Here is a 23,848-nt window from a genome sequence, read left to right as displayed (position 1 = left end):
TAACTTCAGTTATCCAGTATTGGTATCTTTCATAGATTCACATGCCTGAATCATTCCCCGTCGTCGAGGCGGGAGTCCCACGGTAAATAAAAAAGCAGTGCCAAAAGCACTTTGCAGTAGTAGGCCCTAGAAAAAAGGCCTGAGGCCTATATTATAGTAGCCTATCTACCTCCTTATGCTAAAAGGCCCAAAGTCTTTGCTCCAACCAATCAGCTCACAGCACCCTCTAGAACCTTCCCTGCAGAGCCAGCTCTCCTCAGATTTTCGTAGCACAAGTGGGAACAAGTATCCCAAACTTAGAGAACTGACTCTCCGGGGAGGAGGGTGGGTTGCATGTGAATCTATGAAAGATACCAATACTGGATAACTGAAGTTACAGGTAAGTAACTTGTTTTCTTATCCAGTATTGGAGTATCTTTCATAGATTCACATGCCTGAATCAGAATAGCAAGCAGTAAACCTGGCAAAGTCGGTTGCGGATGGTGGGAGACTTATTGTAGTGCACCCCCATGAATGTACTGTTAACAACCAACAATCGGCTAGAGATTAACCTATTGACAAGTCATCTTCCGAAACAACATAGAAATCATGCAATTTCCTACAGTAGAGGAACCTTATTATCATAGAAAATCAGTATATGATAACACATGTCTGTATATTATAAACAACAACTTGAATTATATATACTTATTAAGAAAGAAGCCAATGTTAGAACCTGAATGTATTCCTATGGAAACATGTTTGGCCCACTGCCGCATCATTCTGATTTGCGGATTGTAGGCAGTAATGTTTTGTAAACGTGTGGACACTCTTCCATGTCGCAGCACGGCAAATGTTTTCAAGCGTCACCCCTGCAAACAAAGCTGCAGATGCTGACACAACTCTTGCGGAATGAGATCGAACAGACCTTGTCAAAGGTCGGTTAGCCTTGATTGTGACAGAACTGGATGGCAAAGGCTATCCATCTAGAAAACGTAGCTTTAGTGACCACTATACCCAATGTAATCTGGCCATAAGTCACAAACAGATGATCTGATTTTCTAAAAGTCTTGGTTCTCTGGTGTAGAAGTTTAAGCATCTTTTGATGTCTAAAGAATGCAATGTTCTGTCCGCTGGGGTTGAAGGATTTGGAAAGAAAACATGCATGTCCTTAATCTTACCGGTTCGTTAGAGCGAAATTGTGTCGGTACCCTAGAAATGAACCCAGGATCCGACCAAAGGGTGACATAGTTCCGAGAAAAATGTAAAAGTGAGGTGTTCATTATAGTGAAAGCTTAGATTTCACGAACCCTATTTGCCAAAGTAAGAGCCAGTAAATGGGCAACCTTCCAGGTGAGGAATCTGAGAGCTGGTCTACGGATCAGCTCAAATGTACACTGCATTAACCGCACTAGCAATGCAGAGTGCTCACTCTGGGAGGGTGCTCGCACTGGAGAGAAAGGCTCGGAAAAGCCCTTTCATAAACTGTCTGACAAGCGCCGAAGAGCATACAAAAGAACATTTTTTAACATTTCCTAATTCTGGAAAGAGCAGCAAGACGCATATTGTTTGTTGAAGAAAAACTAAGCCCAGACTTGGCTAGAAGAGCAGATAATGGAGAACTTGTTCTGCAGTAACCGTAATTGAGTGAACTGCTATCACCTCACACTAACCGCAAAATCGCTTCCATTTGAGGCGATAAGCCTTGATTGTGCCTCGGGCACGAGAATTGGTCAAAATTTCACAACAGTTCTTTGAAACGTTGATGCCCTTGAACTCTAACAAATGATAAGCTGTGCGTGCAATAGTAATGACTGTGGATCCGACAGAACCACTTGATCTCCGTCCCCTGACAATATCGTAGGCCCAAGCCGCAGCCGAATGGGCTTGTCTATAAACAATAGCAGAAGTTCCGAGAACCAATATTGGCCAACGGGGTGCAATCTGAATCAGATGGTAACCTTGCAGCTTCATCTTGCAGAACACCTTCGGAACCAATGGTATTGGGGGAAAACTCATTCGCACAAAACCCTGACCCTTGCATGGACAGGGCATTCCCTCTGGATTCCTAATAAGGAAACCTGCTGGCATAATATCGGCCGTCCTTGTTCTCTCCGAATGCAAATGGATCCCGTGCCAGATGAACCCAAACTTGGAAAAAAAAACTGGGATTCACCTGTCCCTTTTCCGGCGTCCACTCGTGACAGTCCGACTGAGACATGCTCAGAGCATTGTGGAGAGCCCTGACGTGTTCGGCTCTCAAGACATCTTGTGCAATGCAACTCCTTCACACAATTCCTGAATCTCTTGCGAGAGCATAGCAGATTTAGTTTCTCCTTGTGTATTGATAGAAGACATGCGGATGGTGTTTGCGGTCTGTACTGGCACAGACAAACCCTCAATCCTCAAGCGAAGTGCTTGGGAGGACAGAACAGCGTTGTGGAGCTCAAGCCTGTTGATCTGCTGTTGTCGTTGTCTTTGAGACTATGTTCCTTGAATTCTGCAAATCCTGCCGATGACCTCCCCATCCTTCCATGGAGGCATCAAGCGTTAAAACAAACCCTGGAATGGTTTGCAGGAACGTGCGACCCTGGGCAATATTTCCTGTCTGCGACCAGCAATGTACAGGATTGATCATGCACGGCGTAACCTTGATGGTATCGTCGAACGAACCCATTGGTTATTGATCTTGAAACTGTAGTTCTATCTGAAAAGGTGTCATTTTGAGCCATGCTAATTGTACGAGATGTACCACTGAAGAGCACATCTTCAGGAACGAAACAAACATTTGAACTGAAACTGACCTTATGAAGTTAACCTTGCCCATTTTTGAAAACACAACTGGTGGGCGTGTGACAAGAATGCTTTGTTGCGGATTGTGTCTAAACCTGCTCCGAGAAAATACATTTACTTGGAGAGGGCCTAACTGCAATATGTTGTCGTTGAGAATCAGCCCCAGAGAAAAAATGAGATGGGTACATCTACTGTGGCAATCCTGATTTCGTGTTCAGAAGGACCTTTAAGCAGCCAATCGTCTAGACAGGGGAACACCTGCATTCCTCAAGACCTCAATGTTGCTGCCACTAGTACCAAGTACTTCGTGAAAGGCTCTTGGTGACGATCTTAGCCCAAACGGGAGCACTACGCACCAATAATGGGCGTCAGCCGTGTGAAAGCGAAAATATTCGTGCTGTTTGGGGTGCACAAGTATGTGGAAATTCGCACCCTCTCCATCCAGAGAAGCCATAAAATATCTTTTGGTGAAATAACATAATTGTTGTGAAAACGAGAATGGGGGGGGACCCCTGGGCCTATTAGTATATGGCTGACTGATGAATTCCATGGAATGGCCATTGGTTACTAGGTTTAGAACACATTGGTCCGACATAGTTCCTTGTTGCTTGGAAAACAAAAACCTGAAACCTTCGGGACCACGCGAGAAAAGGATAAAATGATTGGAACCTTGTGGTGATCATGGCCTCCTGTTAGTGTCTCAGTTTGGATACTAAAATCTCGTTCGTGACAGGAGAAAGTAGACAGACTATCTACGGAAAGATGCCTGGCTGCAAGGCTGTACTGAGATTGATACTGTTCATCCGTTTGGTTTTGGTATCTTCCTCTTGATGAAAACCCCATTATTACGCTTCACTGAAAGATCCGCGCCCTTATTAAAGGGTGCTTAATGATCGTGCATTATCAGTCCCCTGTTTTATAACTAAGGGGGCATCATTCAAATGTTTAGCAAACCGACAACTCTTCATCATAGGCCATGCCTAGAAACTTCGCTCAGGGCTGAAGGTAGCGGCTTTAAGCCATTCCTGGCATGCACCTTCCAACAGAATATTTCCTGCATCCCGCTTTCGGTCCTCAGGAATGAGGTCATTGAAATTCGCTATGTCCAACCACATTGGACGATCATAGAAACCGATCAAGGATAAAATATTGTCAGCTCTACTAGAGGCTACTGCCAAAGTAGAGAAATTATTGTTAATTTTTTTTTTTTTTTTTTTTTAATAAGGTTCAGACGACATTCTTCTTTGTAAGGCGGTGTGGAGACAGGTATTGCAGGATTTTAGATTGCTAATGAGCAGTCTGTGAAGTTACAGAATCTGGTAACGGTGGCCTATCAGATTGGATGGGCTGCTAGTAGGAACACATTATTTCTATTCTATGCGCAGAAAAACTGCTGGAATAGACTTAGTCTATTATATGTACCACTCTCGTGATGCATACCTCCTCGAAACAATGAAGGACATATTCTGTTTGCCTGTAGTTGGCAGTAAAAATCTAGCTGTTGCCCACTACGTTAAAAAAAATATATACGATGCTCTTACCGCTGAAGCCATCTCAGCCAATCTCATGATAGATTTTGTCGTAGACAAGGTCATGTAAGCGGGGTAATTGCAGACTAGCACGACGTCATAGATGACCGTCATGAGCAACCCTTCCAAACGAGGCTGTCAGACGACAGCTATATACAATGCCATTGAAGATGAGGCATTCATAAGTGAGGGCATCCGTAGATGAGGGTAACAAACGGGGCCATTTGCTCTTCGTAGATGAGGCAATCGGTAGATGCGGTCATTGGTAGATGAGATCATCAGGAGATGAGGCCATTGGTAGATAAAACCATTGATAGACAGAGCCATTGATAGACTAGGTCATTGGTAGACGAGACCATTGTAAGACAAGGCCATTGGCATAAAAGGCCATTATACGAGCAAGCCCTTTACAGAGGAAGCCATTGATAGACGAGGCCATTGGTGGTAAACGTGGCCATTGGCAAACGTGGCCATTGTTAGTGAATGATGCTGTCATAGAAGACAGTCATAGCAATGCCATCATAGATGAGGTTAAAATAGGCGATATCCTCCGTAGATGAGGCACTCATAGATGAGGCAATTGAATGATGGTCAGCCATAGATGATACCATGCATAGATGGAGCCATGTGTAATATAGACCATGCACAAATGAAGCCATATGTATATGAAGCTATCTTGATAAAACTGTCATAGACGTCCGTCGTAGCTAGGCATTGCCATTGTAGATAACACTATGAAAAAACAGCAGTCAGATATGAGGCCGTCATCAATGTGCGGCCGTTGTCGACGACCGTCGTAGACGAGGCCCGCCGTAGACGAGGGCCGTAAACGAGGCCCGCCGTAGACGAGGGCCGTCGTCGACGACCGTCGTAGACGAGGCCCGTCGTCGACGACCGTCATAGACGAGGCCCGTCGTCGACGACCGTCGTAGACGAGGCCCGTCGTCGACGACCGTCGTAGACGAGGCCCGTCGTCGACGACCGTCGTAGACGAAGCCGTCGTCGACGACCGTCGTAGACGAGGCTGTCGTCGACGACCACCATAGATGAGGCGGTCGTCAACAACCCTCGTAGAAGAGGCCATCGTCGACGACCATCGAGGAAGAGGCCATCGTCGACGATCATCGTAGATGAGGATCATTTTGGTGAGGCAGAAATATTAGACATGGAGATATTTGGTATATACTCCTAATGTCCGGTCAAGAGGGCTTCCCTGATGTAGTGCAGGGATGAAAAAAAAAAGGGAGTTGTATCCTCTGTGAGAAGTGCCTATAAAGACTCAAGGTGAATCTTATGGCTTTTATGCGCGCTCTCAGTAGCGCGACTTCTCCCTTCGACCTGACCTCATCCTCCTCAGAAGTGGCAGGTTTGTATGCGCGCCCTCAGTAGGCTCCTGGCGCGACTTCTCCCTTCTACCTCTCCTCATCCTCCTTAGAAGTGGCCGGTAAAAGTCTCTGACCCAAAGCGGCCTCATCTCTCAGAACGTAAGAGTTACTGAGGAAAAGGTTAGACATAAATCATAGTCTATTACCTTATTTACTGCCATTCTGCCATATTACCGCCTTAATTGGGTCAGAGAAATGATATAATCCAAAAAGAAATAAAACTGAAGAAAAAAAACTGAGCAGAGCTCAGGGAGACTCCCTTCACCCACGACGTGCGGTGAAAATCTGAGGAGAGCTGGCTCTGCAGGGAAGGTTCTAGAGGGTGCTGTGAGCTGATTGGTTGGAGCAAAGACTTTGGGTCTTTTAGCATAAGGAGGTAGATAGGCTACTATAATATAGGCCTCAGGCCTTTTTTCTAGGGCCTACTACTGCAAAGTGCTTTTGGCACTGCTTTTTTATTTACCGTGGGACTCCCGCCTCGACGACGGGGAATGATTCAGGCATGTGAATCTATGAAAGATACCCCAATACTGGATAACGAATAGTTTTCTTACCTGTCGGTGTAGTTTTGCAGCTTGAAGATCTTTCTGGATTCACTATGCTGTGCATTATTCCGCGGTCTTGTGGTTGGGTCCGGATTCGTAGTCTTTTCTTTGTTTTTTTTTTTTTTTTTCTCTTTGCCCAGGTGGGCGTCGGCGTCACACCCCCTTTGGGTGTATTTCCGGTGACGTCGGCATGCTTCCTGCGGAAGCTCCCACTCTTGGGCGCCATCTTCGGGTTCTTTTTTTCCGTGTTTCTTTCGTTTCCGAAGTAATGGCAATGTTCTTCTTAGTTTGTATTTACCGCTTTGTATTTTCAAAGTCTATTCTTTAGTTAACCACCTCTTCTCTCTCCAGCCTCATCTTTCTGGCGGAGGTGGGTGGGTTCGCTAGTGAATCCAGAAAGATCTTCAAGCTGCAAAACTACACCGACAGGTAAGAAAACTATTCGTTTTGCAGCGTGAATCTTTCTGGATTCACTATGCTGTGCATAGATTTTGTAGCGGTTTCTCATCTCTGTGGCGGCTGGGTGGAAGATGAGCGTTGGGTGTTGAATATGTGCTGTAGCACCTTCTGTCCCACTTGAGCTTCCTTGTTCATTTGTATGTCCACACAGTAGTGCTTCGTGAACGTGTGCACCGAAGCCCATGTTGCCGCCAGGCATATGTCCTCTATGGGTGTGTTAGCCAGGAAGGCTATTGTAGCGCCCTTCTTCCTGGTGGAGTGGGCACGTGTCCCCTCAGCCAGTTCCTGTCCTGCCCGTTTGTGGCAGAGTTGGATTGTTTGTGCGATCCATCGTGCAATGGTCCTTTTGGTTACTGCTTTGCCCATGAAGCTGTTTGCGAAGGACACAAAAAACTGTTTCGTTTTCCTGTGCCCCTTTGTCCTTTCAATGTAGTGCATGACTGCCCTTCTGGCGTCCAGGGTGTGCAGAGCTCTCTCTGCGCTGGTTGTGGGTTTTTGGAAAAACTCGGTATCTGTATAGACTGGTTCATGTGAAAATTGGATACCACCTTCGGCATGAAGTGTGGGTCAGTCCTCATCACAACTCTATCGTTGTGTATTTGTATGTATGGTTCTTGTAGCGTCAGCGCTTGAAGCTCGCTTACTCTGCGTAAGGACGTTATCGCAACCAGGAAGGCTGTTTTCATAGTTAGCATCTTTAGGGAGGCCTTGTGAAGTGGTTCAAAGGGCTCTTTCATGAGTTCCGTTAGGACTGTGTTCAAGTTCCATGCAGGTGGCGGCACCCGCTTGGGTGGTGCGATCCTTTTCGCTCCTTCTAGGAATCTCTTCACCACCTGTGATGTGAAGAAGCTCCTGCACGTTTCTCCCCTTGTGTAGGCTACTATCGCTGCCAAGTGAACTCTTAACGAGGATGAGCTAAGGTTCTTCTCCAGTAAGTGCGTCAGGTACCTTAGCACTGTGGAGTCCCTCTTCATCTTATTGTGGAGTCTTTCCTGTCTGCACCATATTGTGAATCTTTTCCATTTCGCAACGTAGCACTTTCGAGTGCTGGGCCTTCGTGCCTCCCGAAGTACCCTCAGGGTGCTTTCTGGTAGTCTCAAATGTGCGAACTCTATGTCCTCAGGAGCCACGCTACTAGGCTCATGCTCTCTGGCTCTGGATGCAGTACCTCTCCGTTCTGCATGGACAGTAGATCTTTCCTCCTGCTGAATCTGTGGGGTGCACACTGTGTCATCTCCATGATCTGCGAGTACCAGGTCTGCCTCGCCCACTGCGGTGCGACCAGTATCAGTGTCATGTTGCTCGCTCTGCACTTGCTCAGTACTCTGTGCATCAGTGGTATCGGGGGAAAGGCGTAGGCAAATGTCCTTGACCAATCTATCCATAGGGCATTCCCCAGTGTCCCCTCCTCGGGCTGCCTGGATGCGAAGTTTTGGCATTTTGCATTCTGGCGTGTGGCAAACAGGTCCACCGATGGTGTCCCCCACCTGTCGAACAGGTATCTTGTCTCCTGAGCATTGAGCTCCCACTCGTGGGATGCCGATGTCTGCCTGCTGAGCCAATCGGCTTGTATGTTGTCCTTCCCTGGTAGGTGTATGGCTAGCAGGTCTATCTTGAGAGGGATGGCCCATCTCCATATCTCCTGCGCCAGCGTTGAAAGCGGTGCGGACTGTGTGCCCCCCTGCTTGTTGATGTAGAACATCGCAGTGGTGTTGTCTGTTTGTATCAATACCCTGTGCTTGTACAGTCTTGTTTGAAAGGCCTTCAGTGCAAGGAAGATTGTCTTCAATTCTAAGTAATTGATGTGCTTTGTGGCATCCGTCGGTGCCCACAGTCCCCTCACCTTGAGCTCCTCCATGTGAGCGCCCCATCCCTTCAGGGATGCGTCTGTGGTGATGGTCACTGTTGGCGTTGGGGGCGTTAGAGGCTTTCCCCTTGCTATGTTCTCCATGGTCCACCATGTCATCTCCTTCTGCACTGCGTGCGTTACAACCACTAGATCCTCCCAACTGCCTGTAGCTTGTGACCATTGCTCCTGTAGCCATTCTTGAATGGGTCTCATGTGGAGTCGTACATTCGGTACCAGGTGGATGCATGATGCCATCATCCCCATGATCTTGCTCGCCGTCCTCACTGTCCGAGCTTGTCCCTTCCGGTAGAGGCGAGTTTCCTTCACCAGCGCCCTCGCCCTCTTCTCGCTGGGGAACACCTTGCCCTGTAAGGTGTTGATCTGTGCTCCCAGGAAGATCTTCACTTGTTCCGGCTCCATTGATGATTTCTTCCAATGGATGGAGAACCCCAGGTTTATGAGCGTGCTGGTCACTGTATGTGCGTGCAGCTTGCATTTCTGGTATGAGTTTGCTTTCACCAGCCAGTCGTCCAGGTAAGGGTATACATGTATTCCCTGCCTTCTTAGGTGCGCTGCGACTGCTGCGAGGCACTTTGTGAAAACTCTTGGTGCCGATTTTAGACCGAAGGCCAGTGTCGTGAACTGGTAGTGGCTTTCTCCGACGGTGAACCTGAGCATGTGCTTGTGCTTCCTGTTCATTGGGATGTGCAGGTATGCGTCTTTGAGGTCTATAGTGACCATGAAGTCCCCGGTCTGCAACTGTGGGAGCACCTCTTGCAGGGAGGTCATTTTGAATTTTTGCGTTCTTATGAATTTGTTCACGAACCGTAAATCGAGAATGGGCCTCATTGTCTCGTCTACTTTTGGTACCAGGAAGTATGTTGAGTATACTCCTGTGTTTCTTTCCTTGAAGGGTACCCTTTCTATGGCCTGCTTCTGCAGGAGTTCTTTTGCTTCTTCCTGAAGGCACTGCAGCTGCTTGCTTGCTAGCGGCTTTCTTCTTGGTTTTCTGTTTGTTGGCCTCGCCTCCAACTCTATGCAGTATCCGAATTGGATAATGTTGAGGATCCATTTGTCTGATGTGATTCCTCTCCACTCCTGGAGGTGGAATCTTAATCTTCCTCCCACTGGTGTCCTGTGGTCGTAGGTGTCTAGTTTGTCTTGACCCATCTGTACGTGCTGCCCCCTGGGATCTTTTTTGTGGGTGGGCACACGGATTTTTTTTTGAAGTCACTTGGAGGTGGGCTGCTGGCCCCCTCTTCTATTTTGTCCCCGTCCATTTCTCCCTCGAAAGGACTGGCCTCTTTGTTGGTACTGCCAGGGCTGTTTCTGATGGCCCTGCTGACCCTGCGAGTCTGCCTGGTGCGTTTGCTGGAAAGCCTGGTGTGATGTACCTGGCTGGTTTCCGCCTCTTCCGCCGGGCCTCCGTGACGGGGTGCCCCTCTTGTTCCCTCTGAACTGCAATGCTCCCATGGATCTTGCTGTTTCGTTATCCTTCTTAAGTTGGCTGAGTTGCTCATCAACTGTTTGTCCGAAAAGCGTACTGCCGTTGAATGGTGTGTTCAGGATGCTGTGTTGCACCTCCGGTTTGAAACCGGATATCCTGAGCCAGGCGTGTCTCCTTTCCGTGACGCCCATCATCATGAGCCTGCTGGCGGTGTCTGCCCCATCCAGGGCCGTCTTAAGGCAAGAATTTGCAGCATTCTTCCCCTCTTCAATTAGCTTTTCGGCTTTCTGCTTGGCATCCTGGGGCAAGTCCTTCACCAACTGCCCCAGTCCCTCCATGATTTGGTACATGTGTCTGTTTACCAGGGCGTTGGAATTAGCCATGCGCCAGTGGGTCGCGGCATTCCGTTCGATCCTTCTGCCCACCAGATCCATCCTTTTGCTCTCTTTATCCGGTGGCGGGCCCGAGGTAGTGGGTACGTTAGCCCTCCTCCTTGCTGTGGCCGTGATAATGGAGTCTGCGGAGACCGTGCCCTGAATGTAGGCCGGGTCCTTTGCGGCATGCTTGTACTTCTTCTCAGTTCTGGGAGTTACTGCCTTGCATGTTGCGGGCTCCCTGAAAGCTTCCTTCCCCTGAGCCAAGACGCTCTCGAGCATCGGGAGGAACTGGCTCCTCGTTTGTGTTGGGAGCAATGTTTCCAGAAGGAAGTCTGCTTTCTGCTTCTCTTCGTCGAGCTTGAGCTTGAAAGCTGCTGCGGCAGATTGTATCACCGCGTTGTAGGCCCCGATGTCGTCCGGCGGCGAGGGCCTCGAGGGGTAGGTGTCGACCACCTCCTCCGGGCTGTCGGTGTCGACATCGATGTAATCTACCTCCTGAAGGTCATAGGGCGCCGACTCTGTGTCTGTCCTGCCCTCATCTTCCTCCCCATAGCTGTAGCTCTCGTGGGGATTCTCGTACTCCTCCTGGTCGTCGAACACCTCGACGTCCTGGTCTTGCTCGGTGACTTCGGCGACCTCTTCTTCTTCCTCCTCGACCGCCTCCAGCACTGGTGGCTTGGTCTTGTGAGGGATCGTGAAGGCCTTCATCCTTGCGTCGAAATCTTTTTTCCGCTGCATGAAGTTCTCCATTTCTGCCTCGAGGCGCCTTCTTTTCTTTTCCATCTCGGCCGCGTGTTCCGCGTCGGATGGTTCCGCCGCTCTCTTCGACGGATGGCTCGTCGCCGTGCCTCTCGGAGTCGAAGTTTTCGACGTCGAACCGGATATCGGGTCTCTGGTCGTCGTCGACAGTTTCGGGTCTTTCTCCCTCGTCGATCGATCCTTTTCGGGGACGATTTTCGACGTCTTCTGCTGATCAGCAGCTCTCGGCGCCGGGGACTCCTTCTCTGAGGATCCGCTGGGCCTGGGAGTAGTCGCGGACGCCGCCTTTTTTGGCGTCGGCGCTTTCGGGGTCTTGCCCTCGATTTTTCGAGACTCAGAGTCTCTCGGGTTCTTGGGGGCCGAAGAGTCTCCTACCTTGTCAGAAGTCTTCGTGTAATCGGTCTCTACGACCGTGTAGCTGTCGTCTTCGGCGGCAGCGTTGTCTTCTTCCTCGGAGGACATCCCCAGCTCGTAGAGCGACGGGGTCGGGGCCTTCCCCTGCAGGGCGGCGTGTGCTACCCTCTGCCTCTCTCTCACACGAAGGGTCTTCGGGGTGAAGGCGGAACAGGCGTTGCAGTCTCCGCTTTCGTGGTCCACCGGTAGGCAAAGGTTGCATACCGGGTGCTGGTCCTTCTGCGCGTACTTGTGGTGGCAGTTACGGCAGAACTTGAACGGCGTGTTGTCCATCCTCGAGCGTCCAGGGCCTCTCTGGTCGCGTGTTCGTCGACGGTCGTCGAAGATCTGGATGGAAAACGCCTTATCTTTGCTTGTCTTTCGTCGGTGAAGTCCCCTGGAGTCTTCAGATGACTTCTCCTCGTCTTTTCTGTATTTTCTTTCTTCTTTCTCCAAAAATGTCTGGAGCCCAAACGGGAACGATCCAGACCCGACCGCGGAAAAAAAGAATCTGAAGATGGCGCCCAAGAGTGGGAGCTTCCGCAGGAAGCATGCCGACGTCACCGGAAATACACCCAAAGGGGGTGTGACGCCGACGCCCACCTGGGCAAAGAGAAAAAAAAAAAAAAAAACAAAGAAAAGACTACGAATCCGGACCCAACCACAAGACCGCGGAATAATGCACAGCATAGTGAATCCAGAAAGATTCACGCTGCAAAATTATAATAACTCCGGATTAGGTTAGGTTATACTCTATGTGGAGCTAATGAAGGGAAATGTATAGAAGGTCTAATATAAATGTGAGATGTGGAAGGTGCAGTACCGCAAGCTGCTCCTAGAAGTCCCCAGTGAGCAAGGCACCAGCACTGCCAGTACCCCAAACTGCTCCAAGTGGTCCCTAGTGAGCATCACAAACCTTTGGTCACATATAGTACTCCCATAATTACCGACCAGTCTCGCTCCTCCCTTACTTCGCCAAGATCGCAGAGAAGGTAGATAACATACAACTAACCTTGCATATGAATGAGCACAATCTACTACATCCCACTCAGTCAGGTATCCGGGCCTCATATTCAATGGAGTCAGCTCTGCTGGTATCTACGGAAACTATATGTAGGCATGCAGATGAAGGCAAGACGGTGGCGTTGGTGCTGCTTGGCCTCAGTGCCTTCAACACCGTCAACCACTCTTTGATCCTGCAATGCCTCAAAAAAGGAGGGCTAGACAAGTGGGCCTTGGAATGGATGAGATCCTTCTTACCGGAGCGGCGCTTCCAAGTGTCGCAGAGGCCGTTCTACTCCAAAAGCATTAGCCTGACACAAGGAGTGCCCCAGTGGTCTATCCTTAGTCCCACACTTTTAAATTTATATATGTCCCCCTTAGCAGACCTAATTGCAAAATACGATATTAGTGTTGTGTCATATGCGGACGACACGCAATTAGTGGTATCCCTATCCCAGGCGCATGACAAGGCAGCCACCAATTTCTCTACCTGCTTACAGGAGCTAGAGGTCTGGATGGCTTGCAATTGCCTTAAATTGAATGGGAACAAGTCGGAGGTGCTAATAGTTGGCAGGACGCCGTCGATATGGACCTCAAGGTGGTGGCCCCAGTATCTGGGCTCCACCCCCGCTCCCAAGGAACAGGTTAAAAATTTGGGGATATGGTTGGACCCAAAACTCTCCTTCGACCACCACACCAGGGTGGTTGCCGGAAAATGTTTCGGAATAATCAAGGTCCTCCGGAAGACACTAGATGTACTTCGTGGAGAGGCCAGAAAAATGCTGGTCCATGCCCTGGTTACATCGCGCCTGGACTACGGGAATGTGTTATGCCTGGGGGCTAATAGGAGGTGTGTTCACAGACCGCAAGGCATTCAAAATACAGCAGCTCGCCTTGTTCGGAGGCTACCCAGGAGAGCTCCATCCAAGAACGCTCTCGCAACATTACACTGGCTCCTTCAGGTGAATCGGACAGTTGCAACCTGCTGGGGAGTAATTAGAACACTCAATAGAATTTGCAGCTATTTGTCCCTTCAAGCACGTAAGCAGATTGCAGTCGCCCTTGTTGGTTCCAGGTTAGATTACTGCAACTCTCTCTACATGGAGTCCAACAAGGGCCTCATACATCGGCTGCAAATAGTGCAGAATGCTGCTGCACGTTTCGTCCTAGATCTCCCTAGGGCATCCTCTGCTACTACTGCAAAGAGAGACCTCCATTGGCTGCCTATTCAGCACAGAATTTATTTTAAAATTCTTTGCATGACTTATGGAGCCCTCGAGGATGGACCGAAAGGCGCCATCAGCTCTCTGCTTACTCGTTACCATCCTACAAGGTGTCTTCGATCTTCGGGACTTTTCCAGCTTGTTGTCCCTCGTTTCAAGCTCACCAGATGGGGAGCCAGGGCTTTCTCTGTCGTTGCCCCCCAGCTTTGGAACACCGTGCCTATGGAGATCAAAATTCTACCTTCCCTGGATTTGTTCAAAAAGGCCTTAAAAACATGGTGCTTTTCTAGAGCCTACATAGGTTGAACTGCAGGGTTCTTGTTGCTATGAGCTGGTTTTTCTGAATTAGGCGCCTTGACGTCCATTGGGCTAAGTTTGCACACGACAAGACTCCTTTGATTTGAGGGAGAGAATTGTGTTTAAAACACTATGCACCAGTCACTGTATCCTGCAGGGAGAGGGCCCTGACTACCTCCACAATCTACTGACCCCTTACATACCTACCAGGGCTCTGAGATCTGTGGAAACATGAAAGGTAGAACTGCCAATGATCAAAAGAGCGCGGATGGGGGGGGGCGGGAGGGGGGGAATGGGGCGCGATCTTTCAGTCACTCAGGTCTGAACCATCGGAGGGGATCTTCTGAAAAAAATGTAAAACTTGGCTTTCCCAGATTTAATGCCTCGGTAGGGACGTTTGCTAGCCTGTTCGATTTCGGTCTTGAACGGGTAATCTCGCTGCAGCGCGGGGACATACTGTATAGTATAACCATGCGCTTTAGAAACTCATTTATTATTATAATACATTGCATGCAAGACAGTACCATAGCTCTGAAATGTGACAAAACAATTATTATATTAATTGAGATTAGGTTGTACTCGATGTGGAGCTGATGAAGGGAAATTTATAGAAGGTCTAATATAAACGCGAGATGTGTAGGTGTAGTACCGTAAGCTGCGCCTTAAGGTCCCTAGTGAGCATCATAAACTTTGAAGATCTGGTAAATCCACCCTACCCATAATGCATTGCATGCAAGACAGTACCACAGTGCATTAAATATATTCAATTAGTAGCTTTGAAATGTGACAAAAGAATTATTACATTAATTCCGGATTAGGTTTTACTTTATGTGGAGCTGATGAACGGAAATTTATAGAAGGTCTAATATAAATGTGAGATGTGCTAGGAAGTAAAATAACCACTGCCAATCTTGTTAAGGACCAAGAAAGTTTTTTGTCTGAAGGCCTTTAAGAACAAGCACTTACAGTGCAATAGGTCTCGCATTTCCGAGAGTGATCTATTGGCATTGTAAATGATACTGCCTTTTATTTATGCGTTTATAAAACCTGCACGCATATATTAAAGGCATCGTCATTTACAATTCTAATAGATCAAACTCTAGCAAATGCGAGACCTATTGCACTGCAAGTGCTTGTTTTAGGTGGCATTGGTTTTCGCGCTCAGGTTTGAAGTTGCAATGCTCGCTACCAGCACAGGTCTAAAAAGCCAGCCGTGTTTTGTTGGGTCCATACCCAAGACAGACTGTCCATGAATAAATGGACTGCCTAAAAAAGTAATCATGAGGCCATTAACATCTTGTAAATCTATAATTTGTTCACGGGCATGCATAACGTCTGGTTATTATAAGGAAAAATCCTTATTGGTTTCCCAGCCGAATGTCCTTCCCAAAATGGGGGCTGGAACCGGTGGGGGCCAGTTGCTGGGAGCAGTAAATGGCTGTGTCAGCTCACAAAGGCGGCAAGCCTTTGAAGCTTCCCTTTCGTGGACCCTGCCCATCCTGGGGGAGAATGCTTGGCACCTCAGTCTAGGATTTGCTTTGTTTCAGGACCCAGAGATTGGGAGGCTCTCAACTCAGGGGTCCAGAAACATGTGTGGGGTGCCAGCTGGCAAGCAGCCAGTCAGCCAGGACACTAGTGTTAGGTCGTTTTTCAGGGGGCTTCTCTAAGGTGCCCTAGGAGTGCATTTGGCATTAAATCCCACATGGCATCAGTGTGGGTTTAATGTGCTGAAACGTTTGGTACCAAACTTCCCAGGCCCATTATGGTGCTGTGGAGTTTGCAATGACTAACTCCCATGCCATATACTCTTTATGGCATTACTGCACTTACAATGTCTAAAAATTGACTTAGACACTGTAGGAGTACAGGGGTCATGCACTTGTAACCACACGAGTGGTATAGTGCACCCTGCTAGATGGGTGGTCTACCTGGCAGTGGGTTGTAGGCATGGCACACAGAGATGTGTGCCATGTCGACTCTTCACTTTCCTCTGCACCAAAATACGCAGCCTGCAATGGCTGTGTGTGTGTGTTAAGGTATAGGACCTTTAAGGGTAGCACAATATGTGCTGCAGCCCTTAGAGGCCTTCCCTGGTCACAGGGCCCTTGGTACCTATGGTACATTTTACAAGGGACTTGCATGTGGCTAGAGAGGTGCCAATGTGAGGGTACAGAAGTACAGTTTTAGGGAAAGAACATAGGCCCTGGGTATCTGGGTGGCAGGAACCCAGGGCACACTTAGTCAAAGAGCATCATCAGGCAAAAAGTGGGGGGGTAACCATGCAAAAATGGGCACTACCCTATACCATGTCCATAACACTGCATGTAATATTTGTAAGTCACCTCTACAGTATGGTGGACAGCCCTAAGGCAGGGTGAACATTACATGTGAGGGCATACCTGCATGAGCAGATATGCCCCTGTGCTGGTCAGTCCTATTACTGCCAGTACAAGTGACTAGGGAAGCCATTTAAAAACATGCTGGACACAGGTGAATAAGAGTTCCCCAGCTAGATGATCACTTCACTGAAAATAGGGATGTTTGGTATCAAACATCTCGTATTGGTAAAACCACACTGATGCCAGCGTTCAATTTATTTATGAATACATGCACCCAAACGACACCTTAGAGGTGCCCTCCTGAAAACCTACCAAACTCTGGTGTACTTGCGGACTGGTTTCTGCCGCCCTGCCACCCGAGACACTGTTCTGACCTCCTAGGGTGGGAGGCTTTGCTCTCAGGAGACCCAGAACACAGGCCTGCCCGGGACGAGAATGCAACACCCCCTCGCACAGGAGTGCCTGCTGATTAGCCTCTTTGGGCTGTGAGCTTCTTCGAAAGCCCCTTGTCCACAGCCCCCTTGGCACCTGAACAGGCGGGAAAATCAGCTAGTCAGGTAGGTTTGCCAACTACAGGCTAGTACCACCCCTAAGGTGGACTACTGTGAGGTGAACACGATTTTTCAGAAGTATTCATCTTTGTGACGGCATACATAGGAATTCTGGGACAGGGTTATGCCAGCTGCCCACAGGAAGTGGTCATATAGGGGGCTTATTGATCCCAAGGGTCAGCAGTTAATTTGCTACTATCCTGCATCCCCTAAAGCCCCTAAATTCAATATTTAGGGAGCCCCTGGCACCAGAGAAGCAGATCCTGACGACCTAAGAAAACGGCACCAAAGTTGACTCGTCCTGCAGCTGTGACTCCAGAAACTTGGGAGTACTGTTAGCCTTTGAAAAAGACTCAAAACCTCCCGTGAACAGAAGATCTGTTCTTTAGAAACTCCCATGGGGAAGACTCTGAGGCCTCTGGAAATGCCAAAACGAGACACCTAAAATAACCACTCCACCGGTTGTCTCCGCCAGAGTTGTAGTGGGCCAACGGTCCTCCAGAGTTCAAGTCCACTGTGGTTTCACAACTCCTGGACTCCCCAACGTCGCCTGCAGCCTAAGCACATAGGCCCAGTCTACCGAAACTGCTCCAGTAAGGAAAAACACAAAGCCTAAGGACACCTCTGCACCTGTCACCCCTGGCTCTGGAGAAGAGGACCAAATGTGTCCTTGTATCGCCGAACATTGCAAGGCCTGAGCCCACTTGCTGGTTCAGCCAGACTGGCTTCGTAGCCAGAGCTTGCAGCCACTATTTACAGAGACCTATCTTCATTGAAACACATTGTGGCCCTGACACGGATTTGCACTCTGCACCCGGCCGCCCTTGTGCCGCTAGTGGTGTGCTGTTGGTGCTGCACTGGACCTTGCCACTCATCTCAACTCCTGGAGATTGGTCTTCTAAGTCGATGTACTGTATCTGGTTGCAGAACTTGTTCTTCCTTCAATAGGATAACATTGCAGAACTCAGAAATTGCACTGTGTCCACTTTTTAAAGTGAAAAGAATTTTATTTTGAAAACTTACTTACCTTAACGATTTTGCTCTGATGTGTAAACATATATAAAAGGTACTAGGTATTTTTAGAAATTGGTGTGGATCTCCTCCTTGAGTGGTGTGTCATTGTGCGTATTTTGCAAATGTCTTGCGCTCCTCTGTGTTAAGCCTAAGGATGCTCGACCACACTACCCCTTAATAGAGCACTTTGGGGTTGCATAGCAACCCCCTGTCCACTAGTAAGGAGTTCTTTACACAGAATATCAAATTATTGATATATCACATGAAGAGCCAGCTCCCTACACATGGATAGTCAACCATAAAAATGTTTGAAGGTTCTCTGTCATCTGGAGGTAGTCTTAGACTGCCTGGGGGTGAGCGTGCCTTCAACAGCTAGTCGTCAAGGCAGGGACAGACTAGAAGACCAAACCTCCTAAGGTGTAATGTGACCACCAACATCCTTTTTGTAAACACCCAAGGGTCACTAGTGAGTGCTTTGTATGTGGGAGCAGTAGCCTCTGCCTCGAAAAGGCCAAGATGTTTGCTGTGCCAGAGGCGAGGTCGGACACTGATGGAATTTCAAGCCCCTGGCATACCCCTTAAAAGGGACAACATTGTTAGGGGAAACTGTCGGGCATGTGCAGAGAGATTTATAGAGAAGCTACAGGACTCTCTGAATTACTCTAGGGATTAATCAGTGTTCTCCCAGAAAAAGCAAGAGCCATCAAACGGCATATTCATTAGGGATGCCTGGACATCCTCTGAAGAAGCCCAAAAACCTCATCCAGGTATGGCCTACCACACTCCAGCCGAGTGCCCAAACCAAGTAATCGGTCTGGTCCAGGCCACATCGGTTAACAAATTGCTCTGCATCTCAGCCATCCTGAATGTTTTGGGTTAAAGATGTCGGTATGTCGTTCGGGACTGCCGGGAAAATCTGATCAACTATGACCCACGGTGCATAGGTATAGCAACCCAGGTGACGGCGTTAACTAATCTTTAGGCAAGGTTGTCAGAAGAAAACATGTGCTTGCCAAAGGTCTTCATATGTTTGGATACGAAGTCGGTGGAGCAGAGGGACAGGTAGCTGGGGAAGGATGTTGGGAAGGGCTAGAGTCTAGAAGCTGGTAGGAAAGGCGCTAGGGTTTAATTTGATGGTGGACTCCTGCGCCACAAAGCTCTCTGCAGTTGCGAGCTGCTCAAGAAATTCAAGATCACTCAGAGCTGGTCTGCGGTGACGAATTACGAGTCTATTGTTTGGAGGACCAGAACATGATTTTGCCCATGTGCCCAAGAAAGGATCCATAAGGGCGGCATTAAAGGGTAGGAGATGTTTATTAGGTGCACATACCAATGGTCTTCAATATACTGTGGTACAAATTTGCTCCCTTCATCATAATTCTGGTAGCATCTGAATCTGAGCCAAATATTGGATGCAATGCACTTGCACAGCTATGGTAGGGACAGTATGTTTGAGTTAGAAGGAATTCCAAGGGGCTGAGCTCCATTGGGTTTGGAGCGCTGCCTCAGCTGAGGTCGGCTCGCAGTGTCGATCACTAGAGGTTGTGGATAATTCCTCTGGCGTCTACGGTGTCTATGTCAAATGAGCTGGAACGGAGTAGAATCAGAAGGGGAAACCTGGAAATTCAGGGTGCATTGAGACCAGGTTTCAAATCTCCTCCGCAGGAGTGAGACTAGGTAAGGTAGCACGTGGACAGTCCCATACACTCTCTGGCAATCGAAAGTGGTGGGAAGAGGCCAATTGACGCTTGGACTTTTTGTGTTTCTTCTTCGAATTACCAGACAAGTTCAATTGAGATAAATATCTGCAGTGGGAACGACTTTAGAACCAAGAACGCACCCTTCCTTTCAACTTCGACCGATCTTGGTGTGGAATCTTAAGGTGTTTTGCGACTTAGAGCTTCATGGCCTTCGGATTCATCTGGGTGCAGTCATTGCCAACCCTTGAGTTGTGTTCTGAAATCAAGCCCCAAAAGGTATACCTTGCAAGGTTCTGTTAAAGACATCTGTTTACAATAGCCTCTACAAGATTTAAATCCTGTTCCATTTGGAGGGGAACTCTCCCTTGCATTTTGCCAGAATGTTTTGGGGAAAAAAGGCCCAAAAAAGCTAGTCAGCCTAAAGGAGTAGAATTTTGGATCAGAGTCTGAAGTGGCAGAAAGAAAGGTGGCTCCATCATCACTTTGGGCGCAGAAAGATGCTCACAAAGAGCTGCACTACACCACCTACCCGTGCGCAGGAGTACTGCTTTTGAGTTTTCAGCCTTTAGTCTGATGCCCGAGGATTATTCACAAGGTGAGGAATATGCAAATAGAACTGTCCTTCGGAATAAAATTCTAAGTCAACTATGTGTTTGAGGAATAGTTTGCAATCATTCCTAATTCTCAAATCAAGCTTTGCTTTTCTTTTCTCTGGTGCCAAACCTTTTTCCCATATGGCTTTATGTAGACATTACAGTGCCTGTAAGAATGCAAGATTGAGACTATGACTTGATGTCAATTTAAAGAACGCAGTTGCTGTCAATGGACATAAGCCTTTATTTGAAGGCACTGTGTTTTGTGCAATGATCAACTCATGGTCCCCCTCTCCAACGCCCAGATCCTGTTGTAAATTACCAGCAAGCTGATGAAAACTACTATTTATCGGTCCCATTTCAAAATAAACGTACAATTTGACAAACCATATTCTATCTATGTTTTGTCACGTGTAGTAGTTCTAGCCCAAATAAATAATTGGAGTACATGTTCTAATGTAATAATTGAGTTCCTCCTCTTGAGCCCAGGCACTTTCACTGCTGAATCTATTCCAAGTGAGCTCCCTTCTCTCCAGCCACAAACTATTTCCTACAAATTCCCAGAGATAGTTTCAAATCTATGACCTCACTGCAGAACCTTAGTCAAGAGAACAGAACTCAGAGCTGCAGAGACCAAGTCAGGACTCCAGAGGTTTATGGGGAAGTTCTTAAAGCTCTGGGGTTTGGACACAGCAGAACCTTTCTAGTGTAAGCTCTCAACTCTCCAGTACGGGGCACGTAGCCCAGACTCACCCAAGATTAAGCTGCTTACTTTCCAGTAAGGACTCTCATACCATAGAAAGATCTGAGATGGTGCAACCTGGTCAACGGCACTAGGACCACTACTTCCAGAACCTTCCCGGAAGGTGCTACATCATCCTCGAAAGCTAGGTCCTCATATTTAAGGCTCTTTCAGAAAGCTCCCTTCTTTCAGCCAATTTCACTTACCTGTGTGACATACACCATGTCAGCCATCAGAGCAAAACCCTCCAGCTTCAACTGCGAGATGAAGGCCTGAAGAAGAACATTTATCTGGAAAAAAAATTAAGAAAATGAGGAACAAGGAAGGAAAGAAAAGTGAGAAAGAAATTGTAAAGCAAGAAGAAAGTTGTCAAGAAGATTCAAACACAAGAGAACAGTCCTAAAACAAAATAGAAATTTGGCACCATATTTCAAATGACTTATGAGGACTACTGAAAAAATTCACAGGTCTGTCATTAACAGCCTTCGGAAAACAATGACATACACATAAAAGCCCAGCTGGTCATATTATGCAAATGTTCCTGTCACAGTTGGAAAGTGCATTCCATTCGTAGTACCTCGGTTATAAAAAAACAATTTTGGGACAAACGTTCAAAAAATGCTCTTTTACCTCTGCTGGACCTACCTGTCTTCGTTGGAGGCATGTTCTGTTGGTGGGTATGTGTAGGAAAGTGCCCCTTTTTGTCACTGCTTTTCGACTGATGTGCACTGGGTCCCTGCTAACCAGGCCCCAGTGCCAGTTCTCTTTCTCTAAAACAAGGTAAAATGGTCTAATTGTAACACAATCGGCACACATTTTGACACCCCTATAAGTGCCTAGTAAGTGGTACCCCTGGGTACCAAAGAATGCCCCTAAGGCCTGCAGCATGTATTTATTATGCCACCCTAAGGGACCGCCATACAAATTGCATGCGGACTGCTATTGCAGACTACGTATCATGGTTGTAAGGAAGCTGGCTCTGTATATGATATTGCTACTAGGTTGTAATACTGTGCACAGAGTCCACGGGTTTCCCAAAAGTGTACAGGGCTCAAAGTAAAACCCAAAGTGCTCTATTAGTGGTAGTGTGGGCGAGCAGCCTTAGGCCTAACAGAGGAGTGTCAGACATTTATTGCACAACAGTGATCAATAATTGACACACAACTCAAGAAGGAAATCCAGACCAATTTTAGATTTAGATAGAGTACGATTTTCATTCAAAATACTTTGCACTTTGAAAACTCGACACTTAGAATATTTTCAGAACAGTTCAATGTTCTCCTATGGGGAAAACAGTTTTGAGGTTGATCCGGTAAGTATGTAAATACCAGTTTCAGTCTTCAGGACCAAAGGTCAGCAGTGGGTAAGGAGTATGTAAGTACCATCACTGCACTACCACTGGCTCAGGGGTGGCCGGGAGCAGACGTCAAAATCGGAATTCGGCCCAATGTGTTTCAATGGAGTCTGGGTGTCCTTGGGGCCGTGCAGCTTGAAGTAAAGTGGAAAGGTTGCAGGGGCCAAGCTTTGGGTGTTAGGACCAGCACAGGGGAGGGTACACAATGCAGTACCAAACATACACCACCAGCGGCTAGGTGCAGCGTGCAAACACAGCATTGAGAGCCCAATGCAATCCTATGGAGTTTCTTCTCTTTTGGAAACAGGCTAAGGGGTGGACCCGGAGGGTTCAGTCAGAACACCAGCGACAGCACAAGTAACTTGAAGTTCTAAGGGTTACAGGGGCACCACTGGCCGAGTCCACCAAAGCCCAGTGTCTGCGGGTGCAGGGGTGTTTTTTGACATTAACGGGCCGATCGTGGTGGTGGTGGGGGCGGGCAGGGGTGAGGGGGAGACACCTTTCAGATTCACTCTGCAGGCAGAGTCATAGGAGAGGTCGGCCAACGCTGGATTCAGAGTCCTGGTTGCTGGGGGGACTTCACTGTGCAGTTGGGCAACTCATACTCATGCTGTGGACATCGGGTGAAGAGTGGGCATGGTCGTGTATCCAGAGTCTGCTGTTGGTTTCTTCTGCGATACAAAAGGGGATGATGGACGGAGCGTTTGAGCAAATCAAACACTCGCCCCCAGTCAACTGATCTGGGTTTAATCCATCACCATTCTTTAGCCCACTCAGCCACCCCATTTCAGACTTGGCTATATGCAAATCAGTCTGACCCTGTGCCTCATGGGAACAGTCCAGCCCGAACTGCCAAGCCATGTCTTCCATGGACCGGAAACAAGCATCCTGGGACCGGTTTCGGATTCATAATCCTCATCAGCCAGGCTATCTTGAATCCAGTGGCCAAGTGAGCAAGGGACTCACGTCTGAGCATACCCTGCCACACTTAGGGCGAACAAAGCGATACAAAAGGGGATGATGGACGAGCGTTTGAGCAAATCACTCACTCACCCCCAGTCAACTGATCTGGGTTTAATCCATCACCATTCTTTAGCCCACTCAGCCACCCCATTTCAGACTTGGCTATATGCAAATCAGTCTGACCCTGTGCCTCATGGGAACAGTCCAGCCCGAACTGCCAAGCCATGTCTTCCATGGACCGGAAACAAGCATCCTGGGACCGGTTTCGGATTCATAATCCTCATCAGCCAGGCTATCTTGAATCCAGTGGCCAAGTGAGCAAGGGACTCCCGTCTGAGCATACCCTGCCACACTTAGGGCGAACAAAGCGATACAAAAGGGGATGATGGACGGAGCGTTTGAGCAAATCAAACACTCACCCCCAGTCAACTGATCTGGGTTTAATCCATCACCATTCTTTAGCCCACTCAGCCACCCCATTTCAGACTTGGCTATATGCAAAACCATTCTTTAGCCCACTCAGCCACCCCATTTCAGACTTGGCTATATGCATGT

The 23,848-nt window shown here is 48.1% G+C and overlaps 1 protein-coding gene across 1 annotated transcript in view; it reads right to left on the bottom strand.

Moving 5' to 3' along the window:
• Nucleotides 1–23,848, bottom strand: part of SNRNP200 (small nuclear ribonucleoprotein U5 subunit 200) — a 490,380-nt gene that overhangs the window by 261,891 nt on the left and 204,641 nt on the right. Inside the window, exon 24 of the mRNA XM_078667002.1 lies at nucleotides 21,183–21,266. Within this exon, the coding sequence (XP_078523128.1) occupies nucleotides 21,183–21,266 (84 nt within the window). The remainder of the gene's footprint in view (nucleotides 1–21,182; nucleotides 21,267–23,848) is intronic.

The sequence above is a fragment of the Lissotriton helveticus genome, chromosome 11 (genome assembly GCF_964261635.1).
Source record: "Lissotriton helveticus chromosome 11, aLisHel1.1, whole genome shotgun sequence".
Lineage (NCBI taxonomy): Eukaryota > Metazoa > Chordata > Amphibia > Caudata > Salamandridae > Lissotriton > Lissotriton helveticus.
This window is presented reverse-complemented; position numbering and strand designations above follow the sequence as displayed.